The sequence below is a fragment of the Rana temporaria genome, chromosome 7, assembly GCF_905171775.1.
Source record: "Rana temporaria chromosome 7, aRanTem1.1, whole genome shotgun sequence".
NCBI lineage: Eukaryota > Metazoa > Chordata > Amphibia > Anura > Ranidae > Rana > Rana temporaria.
This window is the reverse complement of record NC_053495.1, coordinates 65,384,214-65,404,578: the sequence shown is the minus strand read 5'-3', so window position 1 is coordinate 65,404,578 and position 20,365 is coordinate 65,384,214. Positions and strand designations below refer to the sequence as shown.

The 20,365-nt window shown below is 42.8% G+C and overlaps 1 protein-coding gene across 1 annotated transcript; it reads left to right on the top strand.

The window, feature by feature from the left end:
* Nucleotides 1-478: 478 nt before the first annotated feature.
* KDELR3 (KDEL endoplasmic reticulum protein retention receptor 3) lies at nt 479-20,056 on the top strand. Its single transcript, XM_040359523.1, has 5 exons — nt 479-855; nt 11,441-11,541; nt 13,980-14,138; nt 15,880-16,132; nt 19,853-20,056. Exons 1-5 carry the CDS (start codon nt 765-767, stop codon nt 19,891-19,893), a joined length of 645 nt encoding a protein of 214 aa, XP_040215457.1. The 5' UTR covers nt 479-764; the 3' UTR covers nt 19,894-20,056.
* The last annotated feature ends 309 nt before the right edge of the window (nt 20,057-20,365 follow it).

Sequence of the window (20,365 nt, the reverse complement as noted above, 5' to 3'; positions counted from 1 at the left end):
CTTACGCCTGTCAGATCTAATGGATATCTATGCGTAACTGATTCTTAGAATTAGTCGCATAGATACGACGGCCCAGATTAGGACTTACGACGGCGCAAATGGCATTGCGCCGTCGTAAGCCCTTTGAAAAATTTGGGCCACTGTGCTAAACCATTGCACAGGTAGATATAACATATTTATTTATTTTATAACTTTTACAATCAGACTATAACTCTCCTTTATAAAGGAAATCCTGGCGCCTTTTATCTCTTCTCTCTGTCAGTACAACCCCCCTGTACTCGGACACGTGTGAGAGACCTCAGAAGTGCCATATTTCGGGAGCAGGGTGTAGAATTCGGAAAAGTAGTGCACATTCCTCCGTTTTCTGTCGGCAGTCTTCCTCATCCCCTTTAAACAGGCTGATGTGGTGATGTGTAACCTCCCAGCTCAGGTCCCCTCCTTCTCCTCCTCCTCATGCATTGCCCTGTGTACAAGGCATCCAGCAGCCACGTCACCCGCCGCCACTACAGCAGAGGAGCAGCTCCCTCCCTCCTTCCCTCACAGCCCGGCCACTGCCGTCCATCCTTTTCGGAGTAACACGGCGCCGGGAAGTCACGGTTTGCCCTCAACTAGCGAATGTCCAACTTTCTATAGAATATATAGGAGAGAACGCCGCGCTGAGCCCGGTCCGGGGACTCTGAGGGGACTTTGTGGGAAAACTTTCAGCGCTTCTGCAGCAGCTCTGCTGAATTTTTCCTCAGAACTTTTTGCACTGTTGCAGGAAGATGAATATTTTTAGAATTTCAGGGGATTTATCCCACTTACTAGCTATTATCATCCTGCTGATGAAGATGTGGAAGACCAAGTCCTGTGCTGGTAAGATATTGCTGGGCTCTGGGGGGTTGTAGACTGTATTATACAGGTCAATGATCAGATAAAGGATGGAGGGGGTCGGTAGATTTTGTATAACATTATTGGAAGGCCCCATACACACAGACACTAAGTGATTGTTAAGGATGTTTTTTTTTTTAATAACAAATATGTTATACTTACCTGCTCTATGCAAGGGTTTTGCACAGAACACCCCCGATCCTCCTTTTCTGGCGTCCCCCCAGCGACGATCCTGGCCCCTCCTCTTTATTGGGTGCCCCCTCGGAGAGACAATTTCCATGGGGACACCCGTGCAGGCACGCTCCCGTTGCTGCGTCCATTGACACAGACAGCAAGACTCAGCCGTGCCCCCCGTGTCACTGGATATTTATGACAGCAGCGGAAGCCAATGGCTGCGCTGCTGTCAGATTATCCAATGATGACCCGAGATAGCGGCTGGAGCTGCTGGAAGCGTCCACGTAGCTGAAACGATCGGGTACAGGTAAGGAAAAGGGGGGCTCTGGGGGGAAACTGCAGCACAGAAGGTTTTTCACCTTACTGCATAGAATGTACTAAAGTGAAAAACCTTGAGGCTTTACAACTACTTAAAGCGGTTGTAAACCGCGCAAACTTTTTTTTTTTTTTTTTTAAACCTGCAAGGCAAAAGGCATAATCAGCTAGTATGCACCGCATACTGGCTGATTATGAAATACTTACCTCGGAACGAGGTGAAGAACACTTACCTGGTCCACGCCGAGCGAGATGTCATCTTGCTCCGGCGTGTCTTCCGGTTATCGTGTGATTGGCTGGAGCGGCGATGGCGGCGATGACGTCACTCCCGCGCGTGCGCGCGGGAGATTTAAATTCGGCAAGGTCCGGCGGCTGCCGGTCCTTTCGCCGTGGATCCCCCCTGCACATGCGCCGCTGCAATCAGCGGCGCATTGCGAGGGGAATATCTCCTAAACCGTACAGGTTTAGGAGATATTCTTTATACCTACAGGTAAGCTTTATTATAGGCTTACCTGTAGGTAAAAGTGAAAAATAAGGGTTTACAACCTCTTTAAAGGGGTTGTAAACCCTAGCAGTTTTTCACCTTAATGCATTCTCAAAACTTCTGTAGTGCACCAGAGCCCCCCCTTTTACTTACCTGAGCCCGATTGTTTCTGTGCCTCGAACAAGCTCACCCCCTCCAGCCAGTGTCTCAGGTCCTGATTGGATAGTAGCGCAGCCATTGGCTCCCGCTGCTGTCAATCAAATCCAGTGACGTGGGAGTTGAGGGCGGAGCCAAGTCCTGCTGTCTGTGTTAATGGACGCAGCAGCAGGACACGGGTGCACGCCCGCATGGGTGCCCAGAGGGAGAGTACTTCTCTGACGAGGCACTCAAGAAGAGGAGGAGCCAGGAGTGCCGCTGAGGGACCCCAGAAGAGGAGGATCGAGGCCACTCTGTGCAAAACCAACTGCACAGATGAGGTAAGTATGACATTTTTTTTAAAAAGAAAGGTTTACATATCCTTTAAAAGTGGTAGTAAACTCCTCTTTGTGTTTTTTTTTTTTTTTTACGAACGGTAAAGCCTATAGTAAAGCTTACCTGTAGGTAAAATGAATATCTCCTGAAAAAGGTTAACTCATGTAGGGTGGCATGTAGTTGCCATTATCCCTTAGTTAGTCAAAAAACTAAAAAGACCTCAAAAGTGGTGGGATTTTTAAGGCAACAAGTATTCAACTCAAAAATGTCATAAAAAAATTAAAAATGTATTTCACAATATATAAATAGAAACAATCTCAATAATAAAACATGAAGATGTACAAAGGAAAATTGTATATCAAAATTATACTGTCTGTCAAACAATGCCCGTCACCACAGGGCTGGTGGCAAGTAAGACGGATGATCCGACGCGTTTCGAATGTGTAACATTCTTCTTCAGGGTAATTTAACAGTATCAAAATCTAAAATGAGAAAAACAAATAAATACCGTATTTATCTTCCTATAGCGCACACCGGCGTATAGCGCGCACCCATACTCTAGAAGGGAAATTCCTGGAAAAAAAAAAGAATTACTTACAACAGGGTTTGACAAATTTGCTTGGAATTTAGGAGCCAGCTAAAAAAGTTAGGAGCCAGAAAACGCACCCCGTCCCGACGAGCTTGCGCGCAGAAGCGAACACATACGTGACCAGCGCCCGCATATGTAAACGGTGTTCAAACCACACATGTGAGGTATCGCCGCGATTGGTAGAGCGAGAGCAATAATTCTAGCTCTAGTCCTCCTCTGTTACTCAAAACATGCAACCTGGAGATTTTTTTAAACGTCACCTATGAAGATTTTAAAGGGTAAATGTTTGTCGGCATTCCACGAGCGGACACAATTTTGAAGCGTGACATGTTGGGTATGAATTTACTCGGCGTAACATTATCTTTCATAATATTAAAAAAAATGGGGATAACTTTTACTGTTGTCTTATTTTTTAATTAAAAAAAGTGTAATTTTTTCCCAAAAAAGTGCGCTTGTAAGACCGCTGCGCAAATACAGCGTGACAGAAAGTATTGCAATGATCGCCATTTTATTCTCTAGGGTGTTGGGATAAAAAATATATATAATGTTTGGGGGTTCTTATTAGAGGGAAGGAGATGGCAGTGAAAAATAGTGAAAAATGACATTAGAATTGCTGTTTAACTTGTAATGCTTAACTTGTAATACCAACGGCCACCACCAGATGGCGCCAGCTCACCTTTTTTTGCCCACCTTCCAAGCCAAGTCGCCAGGACACCATTTCTAGTCGCCATGGCGACTTGGCGCCCGGGATTTGTCGAGCCCTGACTTACAGTTTGTCAGTGTCTTGCCCGGCATCCATCGGCGGCCTTGTCCGGTCCGGCGTCCGTCTGCGGTCTCGGTGGTGTCCTCCCCGCTTCTCCCGCGCTGTCTCTGAGCACGACATATACCGAGCGCAGTACACTCGGCTATGCCCGGCTACGCTTGGCTCCTCTCGCATAAAGGCTAGGAGGCGGCACAGGGCGTGACCACGAGCATAGCCTCAGAGACAGCGGATCGGCGTATAACGCGCACCCGCGATTTTCCCCTGATTTTAAGGGGGAAAAAGTGCGCGTTATACACCGATAAATACGGTACATCTCAAATATTCCAGAAAAATAGCTGTCACCATCCCATATCCCCAGATGTAGATATAATGATGACTCTCTAGACAAATATATGTATATACCCAGTGTCTCAGGCCGTGCCCTTCACTATATTCCAGGTGGAAAATATTCACTTTTCGTACCAGACGCTCAAGAAGCTCTCAGTCCCCACAACCCATAGGGGGGCGGAATAAGAAAAATTCAAGCAGTATGGTGTTTAAAATTCCTTTCTCATATCACTACAATGGAGGGACAAAAACAAAAAACAAAAATAAGAGGGTTACCAAATATATAGGAAAAAAACGCCAATGGAGAAGGAAACCCAAATTTTCCTCTATGTATCCAAAGAAGGCTTGCCAGATACAGGCATACCCCACTTTTAAGTACACAATGGGACCAGAGCATGTATGTAAAACGAAAATGTACTTAAAGTGAAACAATACCTTTTTTGACTTATAGGGTGTAGTTGGGGGTGTTAGGAGCTGTAGTGGGGGTGTCAGGAGCTGTAGTTAAGGTCTCAGGGGCTGTAGTGGGGGTGTCAGGGGCACACTGGAACAGGGCAGGCTATGCTCTCTGAGCTTCAGCTCCTTCTATTGCGGCTGCAAAATGTCTGTACAGTACTTGTAAGGCACTTTACATACACTTGGGGGTATGTCCTTACTCGCGAGTGTATGTAAAGTGAGTGTACTTAAAGCGGGGTATGCCTGTATTTATAGAAGGAATCACAAAAACGGGAGTCTTTAGGATGAAACAAACGGGACCGGTGTATCCAAAAGACAGGGAGCCAGGTCCAGGAAGGAAACCCACCAAACAGCAAATGCTGGTATGGCTGGAGGAGATACCTATTTATATATTGTGTAATACATTTTGTATTTTTTTTTTTCACATTTTTGAGTTGAATACTTGTTGCCTTAAAAATCCCACCACTTTTGAGGTCTTTTCAGTTTTTTAAATGAATATGTCCTATTCCTAGTCACCATTTAGGAGATAGTCGCTTGTCTGACAGCCAGTGATATCACCAGCTCCGTGCCATGGCCATAACTCCTGTGCGCATGCACGGGAGTGACATTATTGCGGCTCGTCCATTCAAACAGGCGCAGCCCGTGAACCCGGAAGGAAGGCCGGGTGAAGATGGAAGCCTTGTCAGTGGTGACAGCGCGCCACTGGAGGGCTTCGTCTCAAGGTAAGTCTTTTATAATGTGCTAGTATGCCATGCATACTAGCACATTATGATATTAGCTTGCAGAAACATTTTTAAGTTTACAACAGTAAAGTTAGCCCAATTTATTTTATATTGTGAAAGATAATGTTACGCCGAGTAAATTGATACCCAACATGTCACGCTTCAAAATTGCGTCCGCTCGTGGAATGGCGACAAACTTTTACAATTTAAAATCTCCATAGGTGACATTTAAAAAATTCTACAGGTTGCATGTTTTGAGTTACAGAGGAGGTCCAGGGCTAGAATTATTGCTCTCGCTCTACCAATCGTGGCGATAACTCACATGTGTGGTTTGAACACCGCTTTCATATGCTGGCGCTGCTCCAAATGCGTTCGCTTCTGCACGCGAGCTTGGCGTTCCTGGCTCCTAGATTTTTTTTAAGAGGGTTTACTTCCATATATATATATATATCAAATTTGGACAGTTCAGCAGTGACTAGCCAAATTTCGATCCATTTATGGCTACTCAAGAGAAGTTAAACTAAAGATCAACATCCTTAATTTGGGAATGTTGGAGAACTTTCCTTTCGATCAGTGCCTGAAGCCAATCACCTGCAGTGCTGATCAGTTACTTCTGACAGTGGACTATACCATGGCACAGCGGGGAGAATTTCCTCCATCCATCATGATTGTGTGGAAGAGGGAATCCATTTGGATTTTCTCGTTTTTGTTTTAATAGCCCACCGGTTGATTGAAAAAAAGATCCATGTATGGCCAGCCTTAGCGGTGCAAAATTCCTGGCATTTTCCAGTGTCCATTTATAGCCACCAATACAAGTGAATGGCTGTACATGCTTGGGTAAATGCCAATGGCAAAAGTGTCACATTCAGGTTGAAGCGCTGTATGCGCATAGGTAAATGTTATTGTAGACACCAGGGCCAGAAGAGCTTTGGCCCTAAATCTTCATTATTCCAGGGAATGCATTAAGACCCCTTTCACACTGGGGGGGTGTTTTTCATGCGCCTTTGGGCTAAGAATCGCGCATGTAAAGCATCTGAAAATGACCCCCCCCTGAGGGCTTTCACACTGAGGTGATGTGCTGGCAGGACGTTAAAAAAAACTCCTGCAAGCAGCATCTTTGGAGTGGTCAAGGAGCGGTGTGTATACTGCTTCTGCACCGCTCCTGCCCATTGAAATAAATGGGCAGCGCGGCACTTTGCGGGTGGTTATAACCCTTTTTTGCCCGCTAGCAGGGGGCAAAAGCGCCCCCGCTAACGGCCAAATACCTCCACAAAAATTACGGTAAAGCGTCGCTAAAAATATTGGCACTTTATCGTCATCGCCTAGGTGTGAAAGTAGCCTAAGATAAAAAATGTCCTGCCTTTAGAACCACTTTAAGCACATCTAAACCCAGGAACTGCTAAACAGATTGTTTTTCCTTATCCTTCCTGCCCAGCCCTGGTTGTCCCCTTACACCTGAGGGACAGGAAAGACCAGCTGATCACATGATCACTGTGAATGACTGTCACAGTGATCACATAATCGGGAGCTTATCCTACTGGTCCCTGATCGTTAGTTCATCTGTCTTTGACATCTCAGTCACTGTGCTGGGAGCACAACCTCAGCACAGAAAGCTCTACCGCGCATGAATGCTAATGTGCGGCGTGTGGGCCCATCATATTTGCTGAAGCATATGTGCGTTATGTAGGTGACAAGAGGTTACAGGTTGAGTATTCATAGACTCTGGTTTATAACCTTACCCACTCCATGGGTCTTCACACTTTTTTCCCTTTATTTTAGCCTTTTTATTATACATTTTTCTTTTTAGTAATGGCGGCGATCTGCGATTTTTATCATGACTGCGACATTGTAGGGGACACATCAGACACCTTTGACACTATTTTGGGACCACTCACATTTATACAGCGATCAGAGCTATAAAAATGCATTGATTACTGTGTAAATGACACTGGCAGGGAAGGGGTTAAACACTATGGGGCAATCAAGGGGTTGTAAAGCTTCCTGTTTTTTCACCTTAATGCATCCGGGGCCGAACTGCACAGTGGAGGTAAATATGGTATGTTTGTTATTTTAAAAAAAAAAGTGTGTCCTCCTAGGGATGGCCTCACAACAACATGACAGATCACTGCTCCCGATGACAGGGAGCAGTGGATCCCTGTCACGTTGCTAGGCAGAACAGGAAAATGCCTTGTTTATTCTGTGACATGATCGCGGGCCGTGGGGACGCTCTGAGCATGCAGCAGGCGCATGCACACACAATGCCGCGATTTAAAGGGGACGTACAGGTGCGCCCATTTGCCCACCACTGCCATTGTGCCAACGTATATAGGCGTGCTGTGGTCGGCAAGCGCTTAATAGTGAGAGACAGAATAACAACAAAAATATCCAGAAAAACTCATTTAAAAAAAGTTATACATTGATTTGCATTTTAACCTCTTCAGCCCCGGAAGATTTTCCCCCCTTCCTGACTGCATCGCTTTGACTGACAATTGCGTGGTCTTGTGACGCTTTACCCAAACAAAATTTGCGTCCTTTTTTGGGACTATTGACATTTATACAGCGATCAGTGCTATAAATGTGCAGATTACTGTGTAAATGTCACTGGCAGGGAAAGATTTAACACTAGGGGATTAACTGTGTATTTCTTGGGTGTGTTTCAACTGTGGATGGGACTGACTAGGGGAGAAAACCGATCAGTGTTCCTATATACTAGGAACACACAATCTGTCACCTCTCCTCTGACAGGACAGGGATTTGTGTGTTTACTGTTGATACTAGGTTGCCATAACAATGGGGCGGGCACTTCCGACGATGTCGCCCCATTGTTATGGTCATTCAGCTGCACCGTCTCCCGGAAGATAATGCTTGTGGGCTTCACATGCCCACAAGCAAAATGGGAACAGCCAGGACACAATTATATAACAATTTTTTTATTTTAAAGCGGACATCGGGGGACGAAATCTTCTAAACACGTGCGTGTTATATTTTAATGTTCTGACCTTTAGAAGTGTTTAAAAAAAAGTAGTTGGAACTCCACTGTAATAATATTAACCACTTGCCGACCTCCTCATGTAAATATACGTCAGCAGAATGGCACGGACAGGCACATGCGCGTACCTATACGTCCTCTGCTTGACGTGGGTCGGGGGTCCGATCGGGACCCCCCCCCCGGTACATGCGGAGGTCGGTAAGCCTCGGGGAGCGATCCGGGACGACGGCACGGCTATTCGTTTATAGCCGCTCCGTCGCGATCGCTCCCCGGAGCTGAAGAACAGGGAGAGCCGTATGTAAACACGGCTTCCCCGTGCTTCACTGTGGCAGCGTATCGATCGATGATGTCAGTCCTACAGCCACACCCCCCATAAGTTGTAAACACACACCAAGTGAACACTAAATGTTACAGCGCCCCCTGTGTTTAACTCCCAAACTGCAACTGTCATTTTCACAATAAAGAATGCAATTTAAATGTATTTTTTGCTGTGAAAATTACAATGGTCCCAAAAATGTGTCAAAATTGTCCGAAGTGTCCGCCATAATGTCGCAGTCACGAAAAAAATCGCTGATCGCCGCCGTAGTAAAAAAATAAAAATGCAATAAAACTATCCCCTATTTTGTAAACGCTATAAATTTTGAGCAAACAAACCAATAAACGATTATTGCGATTTTTTTTTACCAAAAATAGGTAGAAGAATACGTATCGGCCTAAACTGAGGAAAAAAAAAATTATATATGTTTTTGGGGGATATTTATTATAGCAAAAAGTAAAAAATATTGCATTTTTTTCAAAATTGTTGCTCTATTTTTGTTTATAGCGCAAAAACTAAAAACCGCAGATGTGATCAAATACCACCAAAAGAAAGCTCTATTTGTGGGGAAAAAAGGATGCCAATTTTGTTTGGGAGCCACGTCGCACGACCGCGCAATTGTCTGTTAAAGCGACGCAGTCCCGAACTGTAAAAACACCTTGGGTCTTTAGGCAGCATATTGGTCCGGGGCTTAAGTGGTTAAAGAAATTTCCAACTCATCCCAAACCAGCTCAGTGGGCTTTAGGCCGCATTCACACTTGTGAGTAGCGGTAACCAGGGCTGTGGATTCGGTAGATAAATGTTCCGACTTTTTTATTCTAAAACATGATTTTCCTAGGAGAATCCCATAGTCATGTTTAAAGTTTAAGCTAACAATCAGAGTTTACAAGTTTTTATAGCCTTAGCTAAATGACAGCAGTTTTTCCAATGGTTTACAGCTTCAGTCTTGAACTATTGGCCCTCCATTCCCTTCACTTATACAAGTGTCTCACTCTCTAGTCCTGCAAAAAACATATTTATTTAACCCCCTATCAGTGAGAGGCTAGGTTACACATGGACGCTGCGTTCCCTGTAAAAGCAGAACACATCACTATGGAAAGTAGAAGTATTGCAGCTCCTAATTGTGCGTTGCGTGCCATATAGTGAAGCACATGAAAAGCATGCTTCTTCACGGTCACTTAACGTGTTCGTTTTGCGGTTACGTGAGGCACTGCATGCATTGGTCTTTATTCTTACAGTAGAGAAGTCATTAATTATAACTTTTTGTGAATTGGGACATTTAAACTTGCTTTTTTTTTTTTTTTATTCCAATCTAAATTTAGTAGGAGTCGGAGTCGGTGCATTGTTTGCCGACTCCGACTCCAGGTACCCAAAATTTCCTCCGACTCCTCGACTCCACAGCCCTGGCGGTAACACGCATTCCCATTCAAGGTTTTTTCTCTTTTTTTTTGCCTTTTTCACATGTTTCTGCATGACATGCATAGGGAAGCCAGTTCACTTGAATGGGCTGCTCTATGTGCAACAAATGCACTAGCTCTAGAACCTTTTTTGGGATGGAGTTTTGCGTGTTTGCCTCGCATCTGCTAACCATATTTGGGATGGCATTATCTATTAGTGGCACCGAAAGCACGTTGCGTGTTTGCAGCATGTTTTCGAAAAGTGAGGCAAAATGCACGCTTCATGTTCAGGAAACACAAGGTTTGAATAGAGTGCTAAAGGCTAACTCAATCTTTCTGAACATGTTTCTTCATGTTACACTTATATTATGGGTAACCCAAAGAATAGTCTTGTCTGCAGCCCCCCACCCCACCCTAAAGCCATTACCCCCCTTACAGAATCTGGGGTGTCTTCCCCCCACTGGATCCTATTAAGTTTGAAATAGGCGTGGCTGTGTGTGGCTCTGCCCACACAGCTGGATCATTCATTCAGAAGACTCTGTGAATGAAAAAACGTCATGTTCTGTCTGCCACCGCGGCAGAGGGACTCTTATTTCTCAACGGAACACAAGCAACGTGATCTTTGTACATGCCAGCTGCTGCAAATATATTTTGTGGGGGTCAGTCCGTTGCACCCATGATCCACTAATCGTGGTTGCAATGTTTTCCAGGCCCCATATGCAAAAAATAATAAAATGCACTTTTTTAAAATTATATGGGTGTGTTTATTATTTGTTGCAAAAGGTGGACTTATGCAGCGTACACAAGACCGTTTTTCGAGTTGTAAAAAATTACGTTTTTAATGGTCTAGAAAAAACAAAGTTTTTTCAACCGATCATTAAAACGGCCATCCCTACACAAGATCGTGAAAACAAAAAGCTCTAGCAAAGCGCGGTGACGTACAACACGTATGACGGCACTATAAAGGGGAAGTTCCATGCGGATGGCGCCACCCTTGGGGCTGCTTTTGCTCATTTCGTGTTAGTAAAAGTTTGGTGAGAGACGATTCGTGCTTTTCAGTCTGTTACAGCGTGATGAATGTGCTATCTCCATTATGAACGCTAGTTTTACCAGAACGAGCGCTCCCGTCTCATAACTTGCTTCTGAGCATGCACAGTTTTTTCACGTCGTTAAAGCCCACACACGACCATTTTTTACGACGTTAAAAACGTTGTGAAAAATTAGGGCATGTTCGAAATTTTTAATGGCAAGTTTTTACATTGTGAAAAATGCTCTGGAGCCCACACACGATCGTTTTTAATGACATAACAAAAAAAAACTTCATTTTTTACAACCCGAAAAACAGTCGTGTGTACGCGGCATTAGCCTTTGGGTCTGAAAACTGATATTAATGACTATTCCAGCACTCCCCAGCGAATGCTGGCAACTGCTTACGGCTCTGCCTATTTGTACAAATATCTTCTTATTTACTTGGAAGGTGGGTAGACTCTAAAATGGAGGTCTTACTATTAAAAACAATATTTTAAATGACTATGTGGAAAAATCTAACCTTATATACCTTGTCTTACAGGAATATCAGGGAAAAGCCAGCTATTATTTGCTCTTGTGTTTACCACACGTTACTTGGATTTGTTTACTTCATTCATATCCATCTACAACACTGTCATGAAGGTAAGCAACAGTAAGTGATGCATGTAAAGGTACTGAAATTTAAGGCATGAATAATGCTTTCTTATATTGAGTTGAGCCTCTAGCATAACACTACATTACATCATGGGTTAGCATTCGTTTTGATGCGTTTCAATCCATTTCAAAGGAAAATATATCAGCCAAAAAAACACATAAGTGTGAATGAGACCTAGGTTTTTTTTTTTCAGTCATGTCAGTTTTGTGCCAACTAACTTCCTGCATTAGTAGTAGGCTGTACTAACATATCCCCCCCTTTTTTTTTAGGACAGATGACTTAAATTTTTTAGCTGATATACAGTAGATACACAAATAAAAATGTCACTGGAGACACTTAACCATGACATGATCGCTAAATAGTACAGAGTAAATACTCACAGCTTTCATGGTGTCACTCCTTCGCTGATGGAAACAAAGCAAAATAAGACTATTGGGAGATTTCCTGTTTGCTAAAAAGAATATGTACAAATAGTAACAAAACCATTCAAAGATTACCCAAAACTGATTATTTTGGAACAAGCAAATAAGTTTAGTGGGTTAATAACCTCATACTTATTCCATCAGAACACTAAAACCTGTGCCAGCCGCAGGTGAACTCAGAGCTGAACTGCACCTTAACCTCCCTGGCGGTATGATTATTTCAGAAAAAAGGTGCTGAAAGCGGTACCATTATTTGCAAGGAAATTTGGCGTTTTATACTGTAGGCCTGTAATTCTTAGGAATAACTCACTTAAATCTGTCCAAACAAGAGTCTAATAGGCATCCCGGGTATGACATTTTTTTAAAAACAAAATTATAAATTATAATATAATAAATAATTATAACAAATAATAATATAATTATAATAAAAATTATTCAATAATGTAATCAACTCAAAATCACTGAAATGTGCTCAGTTGCAGAATTGTCGCCGTCATTACTTACTTATTTTTTTATGACGAATTTCCCCACAAATCGCTATCGCACAATTCTGCAAGTGATTATTATTTATTATCGCTGTTTTCTAGTTGTGGATTCAGCGAGGCGAGCCCGAGTCTGACTCGGGGTTACCGATCGCAGCACAGAAATGTAACCCCGAGTCAGACTCGGGAATACCGCCAGGGGGGTTAATGCCTGTCCTCACCATAAGTTTCTGACAGGCATCTGACTAATCACAAGACCCAGAAGGCATAAGCAGGCACTAGTCAGACACTAGCAGGGGACCTATAAATATCAAATTTCAGATCTCAAACTTTTAGTAAAGTTTAAAGTCATTCTAAATGCAGAAGGTTTTTCAAGGTAATGCATTCTACGTATTAAGGTTAAAAACCTGGATGCAGCTCCCTCCCTGTTCCCTTATACAGTACTGACTGACAAGCCCCATCTTGATCCAGTGATGTGTGTGAGAGCAGTGGCTCTCCCTGGTCTCTCTCTCCTCATTGGTTCAAACAGCAGCAGGGACCATTGGCTCCTACTGCTGTCGATCACAGCCAGTGAGCCAATGAGGAGGGGCAGAGCCGAGCCACGCTGTGTGTGTGAATAGACAATGTCCATTCACTGGGGCATGGCTCATAAAACAAAACCTGCTCAAGTGCCTCCATAGCAAGAGGCTTGTTATTGGAGGCACTTAGCAGGGGGGGGGGGGGGAGCCTGGACCATTGGCAGAGGACTCAAAAAGAAGAGGATGTGCAAAACCATTGTACAGAGCAAGTAAATATAACATGTTTGTTCTTTAGACCCCTTTCACACTGAGCGCTTTGCAGGTGCTATAGCGCTAAAAATAGAAACACTCCTTGAAACACTGGCATTGTTCACTCCAGTGTGAAAGCCCAAAGACTTTCACACTGGAGTGGTGCGCTGGCAGGGCGTCAGAAAGAGTCCTGCCAGCAGCTTCTTTGAAACGCATTAGGAGTGATGAACTCACCGCTCCTAAAGCACCCCGGCAAAGTGCCACTGTAGCGGCACTATGCGGGCGCTTTTAACCCTTTTTTGGACGCTATCAGGGGTTAAAAGTGCCCCGCAAAGTCTGCAAAAACAACGATAAAACACTGCTAAAAACAGCCGCGTTTTACTTCCGACGCCTGGGCGCTTTCAGTGTGAAAGCAGCCTAAAATATAAATAGAAAACAAGCTATACATGGATTGAAATTCAGTCGGTTCAGCAGACAATGGACAAATTTTGATCCATGTATGGGTAGGTTAATTGTACCCAAGTTGATCCATCAATCGACTTGGGGACTACCAGCCTGTAGGGCTTTTCTATATGCTATTACTGCCAGCCAGGCAGGCTCCCCGCACCACCCCCGCTGGCAGAATACACTGACTGTGTTGATGGGGCAATCAAGCCATCTACAGATTTTGTAGCTGCAAATTTTGTTATAGAAACATGTTGTAAATGAAAGCGTGTTTAACCAGTACTATATAACGTTTGTGCTTCTTTTACAGTTCGTCTTCCTTATCTGCGCATATGTCACAGTTTATCTTATCTATCTGAGGTTCCGAAAGACATATGATAGTGAAAATGATACATTTCGCCTGGAGTTTCTGCTGGTACCAGTTGTTGGGCTGTCATTTCTAGAAAACTATGAATTTACACCTCTGGAGGTAAGAAATACTGTCTAGGAAATACAGTTTCAGTTTTAACTAAAGTTGAAAGTCTTAATTCAGTGTACAGTTATGCATAGTTTGGGGCTGAAGATGTGGTTTCTGTTTAATAGCGCATAGCTGTACCTATTGGTGCTAATGCTACACTAGATGTTACTAGCGGCAGTAGTTTTCACATAACTGTGCATTAGAGAGCAGACCTGTTCACCTTTAAAGCTTCACATGCAGTCAGGTCTGGAGTTCGTGTATGATGTGGTGTGTGCCAGAAAACTGTGCTTTATGTTAGTGGGCTAGTCTGGTTTGGAAGCCAAAGCAATTATCATAATCATACAGCACAGGACATTGGCTGGATATTCCTAGACTCTGGGTTATAGGCTAGTACCACCAGGTGGCTAGACACTGGAAAAGCTTTGTTGAATATTTCCTCCTGGGCATACCCTTATTACCCTACCACACTCTGTGAGACTTCATTTTTTTTTTATGTCATAAGATGCTGGACCTCATCTCCCTTGCTACTTTGTGAGCCGTACCCAGACCCAACACTATGGGGAGGGTCTGTAATGTTTCTTTGGGCATTGGATTCTGCATGGGCGCTCACCTTGGCACAGGGTGCAACACATTGAATTAGCTGTAGGCTGCTATACAGGACCATGGTCTATCCCTATGGAACTAAGAAACAATCATCAGGGGGTATACCCACTGTGACGGGTTAGGCATGAATGCCTGAGTAGGGACCAGTGAGATGCACAGGTAAGACAGGTTTACCCTTTACTGGATACTGTATCCTCACTTATTATAGGTTTATTAAATAGTATTCATTCTAAATTAAAACTTTCCGGAAACCAGGAATTATGTTTGAAAATGATTCACTTGTGCAGTGTTAAACTTTGCAGTAAAATTCCACAATTCAGAGCATAGGCTTAGGTGGATGACTAGATGTTACATCACACCACAGATCGCACTTTTACCATCACTTCAGCCTACAGCCCTATGAGGGACTTAGGCACTTCCTACTGCTACGAGGCCTTCAATACAGGGCGATCTATACCTGGTACTGCTTCGAGGACATGCTTAACCAATTTCAGCACTATACTTCATGGGTTTCTCATAGGGGAATACCCTCAGCGACTCGGTGCGGCATGTTACATGCACTACATTTTGTGCAGTCTAGTGCAATTTGTAGCCTATTCAAATGAATAGGCGGCCAAATCACACAGCAGGGGAGCGGACAGAAATCACACAGGAATGCTGAACGCATTCCTGTGTGATTCTGGTGTGAATTGGCACTCAATCCGTTACAACAACTAAGACTACTGTAAATATGATTATGATCTAAGGATTACATGATGGCTTTCAGCCTTATATGGATCAGTGATTTCGAAATCTGAAGGAAGCCATCTTCCATCTTGGATTGAAGACATCTTTAATGCTTTACTGTGAGTTGCTGGAGGTGTGTGTAGATCATAGCAATGTTTGGACATCAGTGTCCTGTTGGTGATTGGTAGCATTGATTATTGAATTATTATTTTTTGTAAGGGTAATAGCCTGTAATGGTGCCTACATTCAACCTTTCACTTTTTTCTTTTGATAAACTTAAAACAATTCATTTAGTTTATGTCCCACTATATTGTACTTGCATTACTTAGTTGGCGGTAAATTCTACAATTAGATTGTAAGAAATTTGCGAATCTTTATATGCCAACCATACTTTTCATTGTGACCATTATATTATTCTTCCTAGATCCTCTGGACTTTTTCCATCTATCTGGAATCTGTGGCCATTCTGCCACAGCTCTTTATGATAAGCAAGACAGGGGAAGCAGAATCGATCACTACGCACTACCTCTTCTTCCTGGGGCTCTATCGCCTGCTCTATTTGGCCAACTGGATTTGGCGTTTCCACACTGAGAATTTCTATGACCAAATAGCTGTCGTGTCTGGAGTTGTGCAGACCATCTTCTACTTTGACTTCTTCTACCTCTACATAACTAAAGGTAAGGAGGTACCAAAACTAGCAAAAAATGTAAAGAACCAAAAATGGCCATAAAACAAGAGGAAACAAAAGTGCTCTTTCTCATTAGCTTACTGGTTTGCAATTCCAATGATTCTGCCCTTCTTTCCTTTAAAGCTGAATTTTAGGTATGGCAGTTTTTACATAGATCCATTGGTCAAGCTTGGACCAATGTAAGTATGTCCCATACCTGTGGTAGTTGGTATCACTTCTACAGTAATCCGCCTTAGCTTCTAGGTCCCATGCCGAGACACTGCACTGCATGCTCACGGGTGGTTACCCGCTCAGCATGGGTGCCATTCAGAGAACACTAAGTATTCTCTGAGTGGGTGCATTTTACATTCAATGAGAGAAAGAAAAGGGTTACCTGAATAGCACCGGTGCCAAGAAGGTGACTTCTTGTGTAGACAATGCAGCAGGGCAACCACTCAGCACTGGACCCAGAAGCTACTAAATGATGGATGGAGGTACCTATTACATTTATTTAGCTTTAGATTTATGAAGCTTGCTGGGTGTATGAAAGAAATATATGCAACTATGGCCAGCTTTTATAGATATCCAGTGACTCTTAACGGTGTTGGCATTTCCAGCCTTTTTTTACTGTTCCTTAACTACTTCCCACCCGGCTGTCATTTGTCTATAGGCTGAGCAGGAAGCTCTCTTGTTCTTGGTGGACATCATATGACTTCCTCCCCAGAACACTCCTTGCGTGGGCACCAGAGGCCACGCAGTGACGCAATGTCCATAAGAAACTGCCTATGACAGATCAGTGTACCAGTCCACTGCCGGTACCATGCGATTGCTGTGACCAATCACATGACAATTATACACAATGCATGGCTTTCAATCATTTTGTACATTTGTGTTGCTTGCTGTGATTGGTCACAGCGATCACATGGTACAAACATGGCTAATCACAATAGGAAACACTGAATGAATACATTTAATTCAGAAAAAAATGGTTGCTTATAACAGTGAAATTTACAGTTATATGCAATCGCAGTGTGTAAAAAAAAAAAAGAAATCCTGATCACCCTCCCAGAGTACTACAGCAGTACAGTTACCATGGAAACACTGTATTGCTCTGGTCACAGTATGAAAAAAATGGTACATACTTTTACCAGTCAGTATCCCTGCTCACCACCACACCAGTTATATGACGACGCTGTACTGCACTGGTAACAGTATGTAATTTTTCCAAAAAATTGTGACAAAAATTGCAACTTCAAAAAACATGCCTCTTACTAAATACCTTGGAATGTCTACTTTCCAAAAAAGGGTAATTTGGGGGATATTTGTACTGCCCTGGCATTTTTGGGTCTCAAGAAATGAGAAGGTTGTCAGTACATCACAATTGATCAATTTTCAGATCTGTATACCATAGTTTGTAGACTCTAGAAAACGTTCCTACAGCAATAATATACACTGATTTGGGTTATTTTCACCAAATAAATGAAGCAGATTTTTTTTTACCTAAATTTATGAAGAAAGATTATTTATATGCAACATTTTATAACAGAAACAAAGAAAAACTTGTTTTTTCCCCAAAAATAAAAAACCCAGTGGTGATTAAACACCACCAAAAGAAAGCTCTAGTTGTCTGAACGAAAATTATAAACATTTCATATGGGTACAGTGCTACATGGCCGTGCATTCATCATTCAAAATGTGACAGCGCTAAAAGCTGAAAATCGGCCTGGGCAAGAATGAGATATAAGTGTCCATTATTAAAGTGGTTAAAGAGAAAAAGTCACAAATGGGTTTATTATGCAAGAATCTGAATATTATCACAACTTTACTGTCTTGCTTTTTAAAGATTATTTTTTCTTCCTGGTTATCTTTATTTTCTCTGTCTGAGAGACATTTCAGCTGTTTTAGGGGGTAAGATGTCATCTGTCCTTAACCCTTTCATGACTAAGCCTATTTCTGACATTTGGCATTTACAAGTTAAAATCCGTATTTTTTGCTAGAAAATTACTTAAAACCCCAAACATTATATATATTTTTTTAGCAGAGAATCTAGAGAATAAAATGGCGATTGCTGCAATATTTTATGTCACAAGGTATTTGTGCAGCAGTGTTTTAAACGCAACTTTTTGGGAAAAATTTACTTTCATGAATACATTTTTTTTTTAAAGTAAAGTTACCCAATTTTTTTATATAATGTGAAAGATGATGTTACGCTGAATAAATATATACCAAATATGTCATGCTTTATAATTGCACGCACTCGTGGAATGGCGACAAACTAAGGTACCTAAAAATCTCCATAGGCGACGCTTTAATTTTTTTTTAACGGTTACCAGGTTAGAGTTACCGAGGAGGTCTATGGCTAGAATTATTGCTCTCGATCTGACAATCGCAGCGATAGCTCACATGTGTAATTTGAACACTGTTTACATATGCGGGTGCGACTTCCGTATGCATTTTCTTTGCTGCGCGAGCTCGCGGGCTTTAAATTTAATTTTTTTTCTTATTTATTTTATTTATTTTTATAATATCAAATTATGTTTTAAAAAAATAAATACAATTTTGATCACTTTTATTGCTGTCACAAGGAATGTAAACATCCCTTGTGACAGTAATAAGTGGTGACAGGTACTCTTTATGGAGGGATCGGGGGTCTAAAAGACCCTCGATCCCTCCTTTGCACTTCAAAGTATTCAGATCGCCGAGAACGGCCATTCTAAATACTGTGTATTTTTTTTAAATTTGGCGCCATTGGCAGCTGAGTAACCCGGAAGTGACGTCATGACGTCACTTCCGTGTTTACATTAAAGACACTGAATCAAAGCCATTCGTGGCTTCGATTCAGTCTCTCTCTAGGCGCCTGAGGTGGCGCATCGTAAGTCGGGTCTCCCGGTGGTACGGGAGGCCTGGTAAGAGCGGAGGAGGCGGCGGGAGGGGAGGATGTCCCCTCCCGCTCCTCTGGGATAACAACCGAGTGGCTATTAGCTGCATCGGCTGTTATCACCGGAAAGCCGATCGCTTGCTCTAAAAAATGATACCGGGATGATGCCTGCAGCTGCGGGCATCATCCTGGTATAACCCCCAAAAGCCAAGGACGCATATGTGCGTACACTTGGCGGGAAGGGGTTTTTAAACAGTTTCCTAACAGCTGAGTCAGCAATAAATAAGGTGGCAGATATAAACATTTCATAAGTATTGCACAATTATAATATTTAAATCATCTGGCTGTACTTCTAATTTGTTCTGCACTCCTGTGACTTGTTTTCAGCAGAGAGTGGGCTGGAGTCCGCTCTGCTGACGTCACCAATGTCAGTCCAGGCACCGCGTCATCACGACAATGGAAGTCAAGATCTGCCAGGTGCCTGGACTGACACCCGGCTCAGCCTCTCGGATGACCGCTGAGAGCCTGAGCCAGCTGCCCCCGCCCCCTCCACAGCCAGGCGCTTTAATGAGCAAGGAGGGAGCTGTGACTGACAGTCTACAGCTCTCTGCTCAGGGAGCGCTGAAAACTGAGCGATCAGTGTTGTTTGATCGCTCGGTTCTCAGTGCAGAGGCACCGGGGGACCGATGCTGCATCCACCGAGGTAAGTATTATTCCTAAAAAAAACAAAAAACTTTACTTCTCTTTTAATATGCTAATTTTTGGGAGTTTATTTAAGAAATCAGTTTAGTTTAATATTGACAGATATGCTTTAAGGTAATGGCTGATTTGTGCATATTGCTGTACTTACAGTTCTCCGTGGAAAGAAACTGAGTCTTCCAATGCCAGTGTAAAGGACCAGGATTTCAGCTGATGGAGCAATGGACTTAAACAGTGCACTTTCACTCCGAATGAAGTGTGCTCTGTAACGCCTTCCACAACAAAGCCAAAATGGTACACTTGTTTTCAGTTTTTTTCTTTTACCGGTCAAGTGTAATAAAATATATTTGTAATACATACTGTAAATACCTTTTATATATACAAAAAACATTGCATAAGCAAACCAAATACTCCAATAATTTTTTTATTGACTACCAGTGAAGTCTTCTTAGTGCATTGGAAGTCTAGACTGGGTTGTGTTGTTACTGTGGGGTTTTAAATTGCAAAGCTTCTCACTGTTTGTAAATATATAAAAGCAATAATAATTAGGTAATCTGACTGTATTTTTGTGCTCATTTACACAATTGACAGCCCTTGCCATCCCTCTGAAAAGCAGTCCACTGTTGATCGCTTTTCAAAGGCAGGTAACAGGCATCTGGAAGGAAA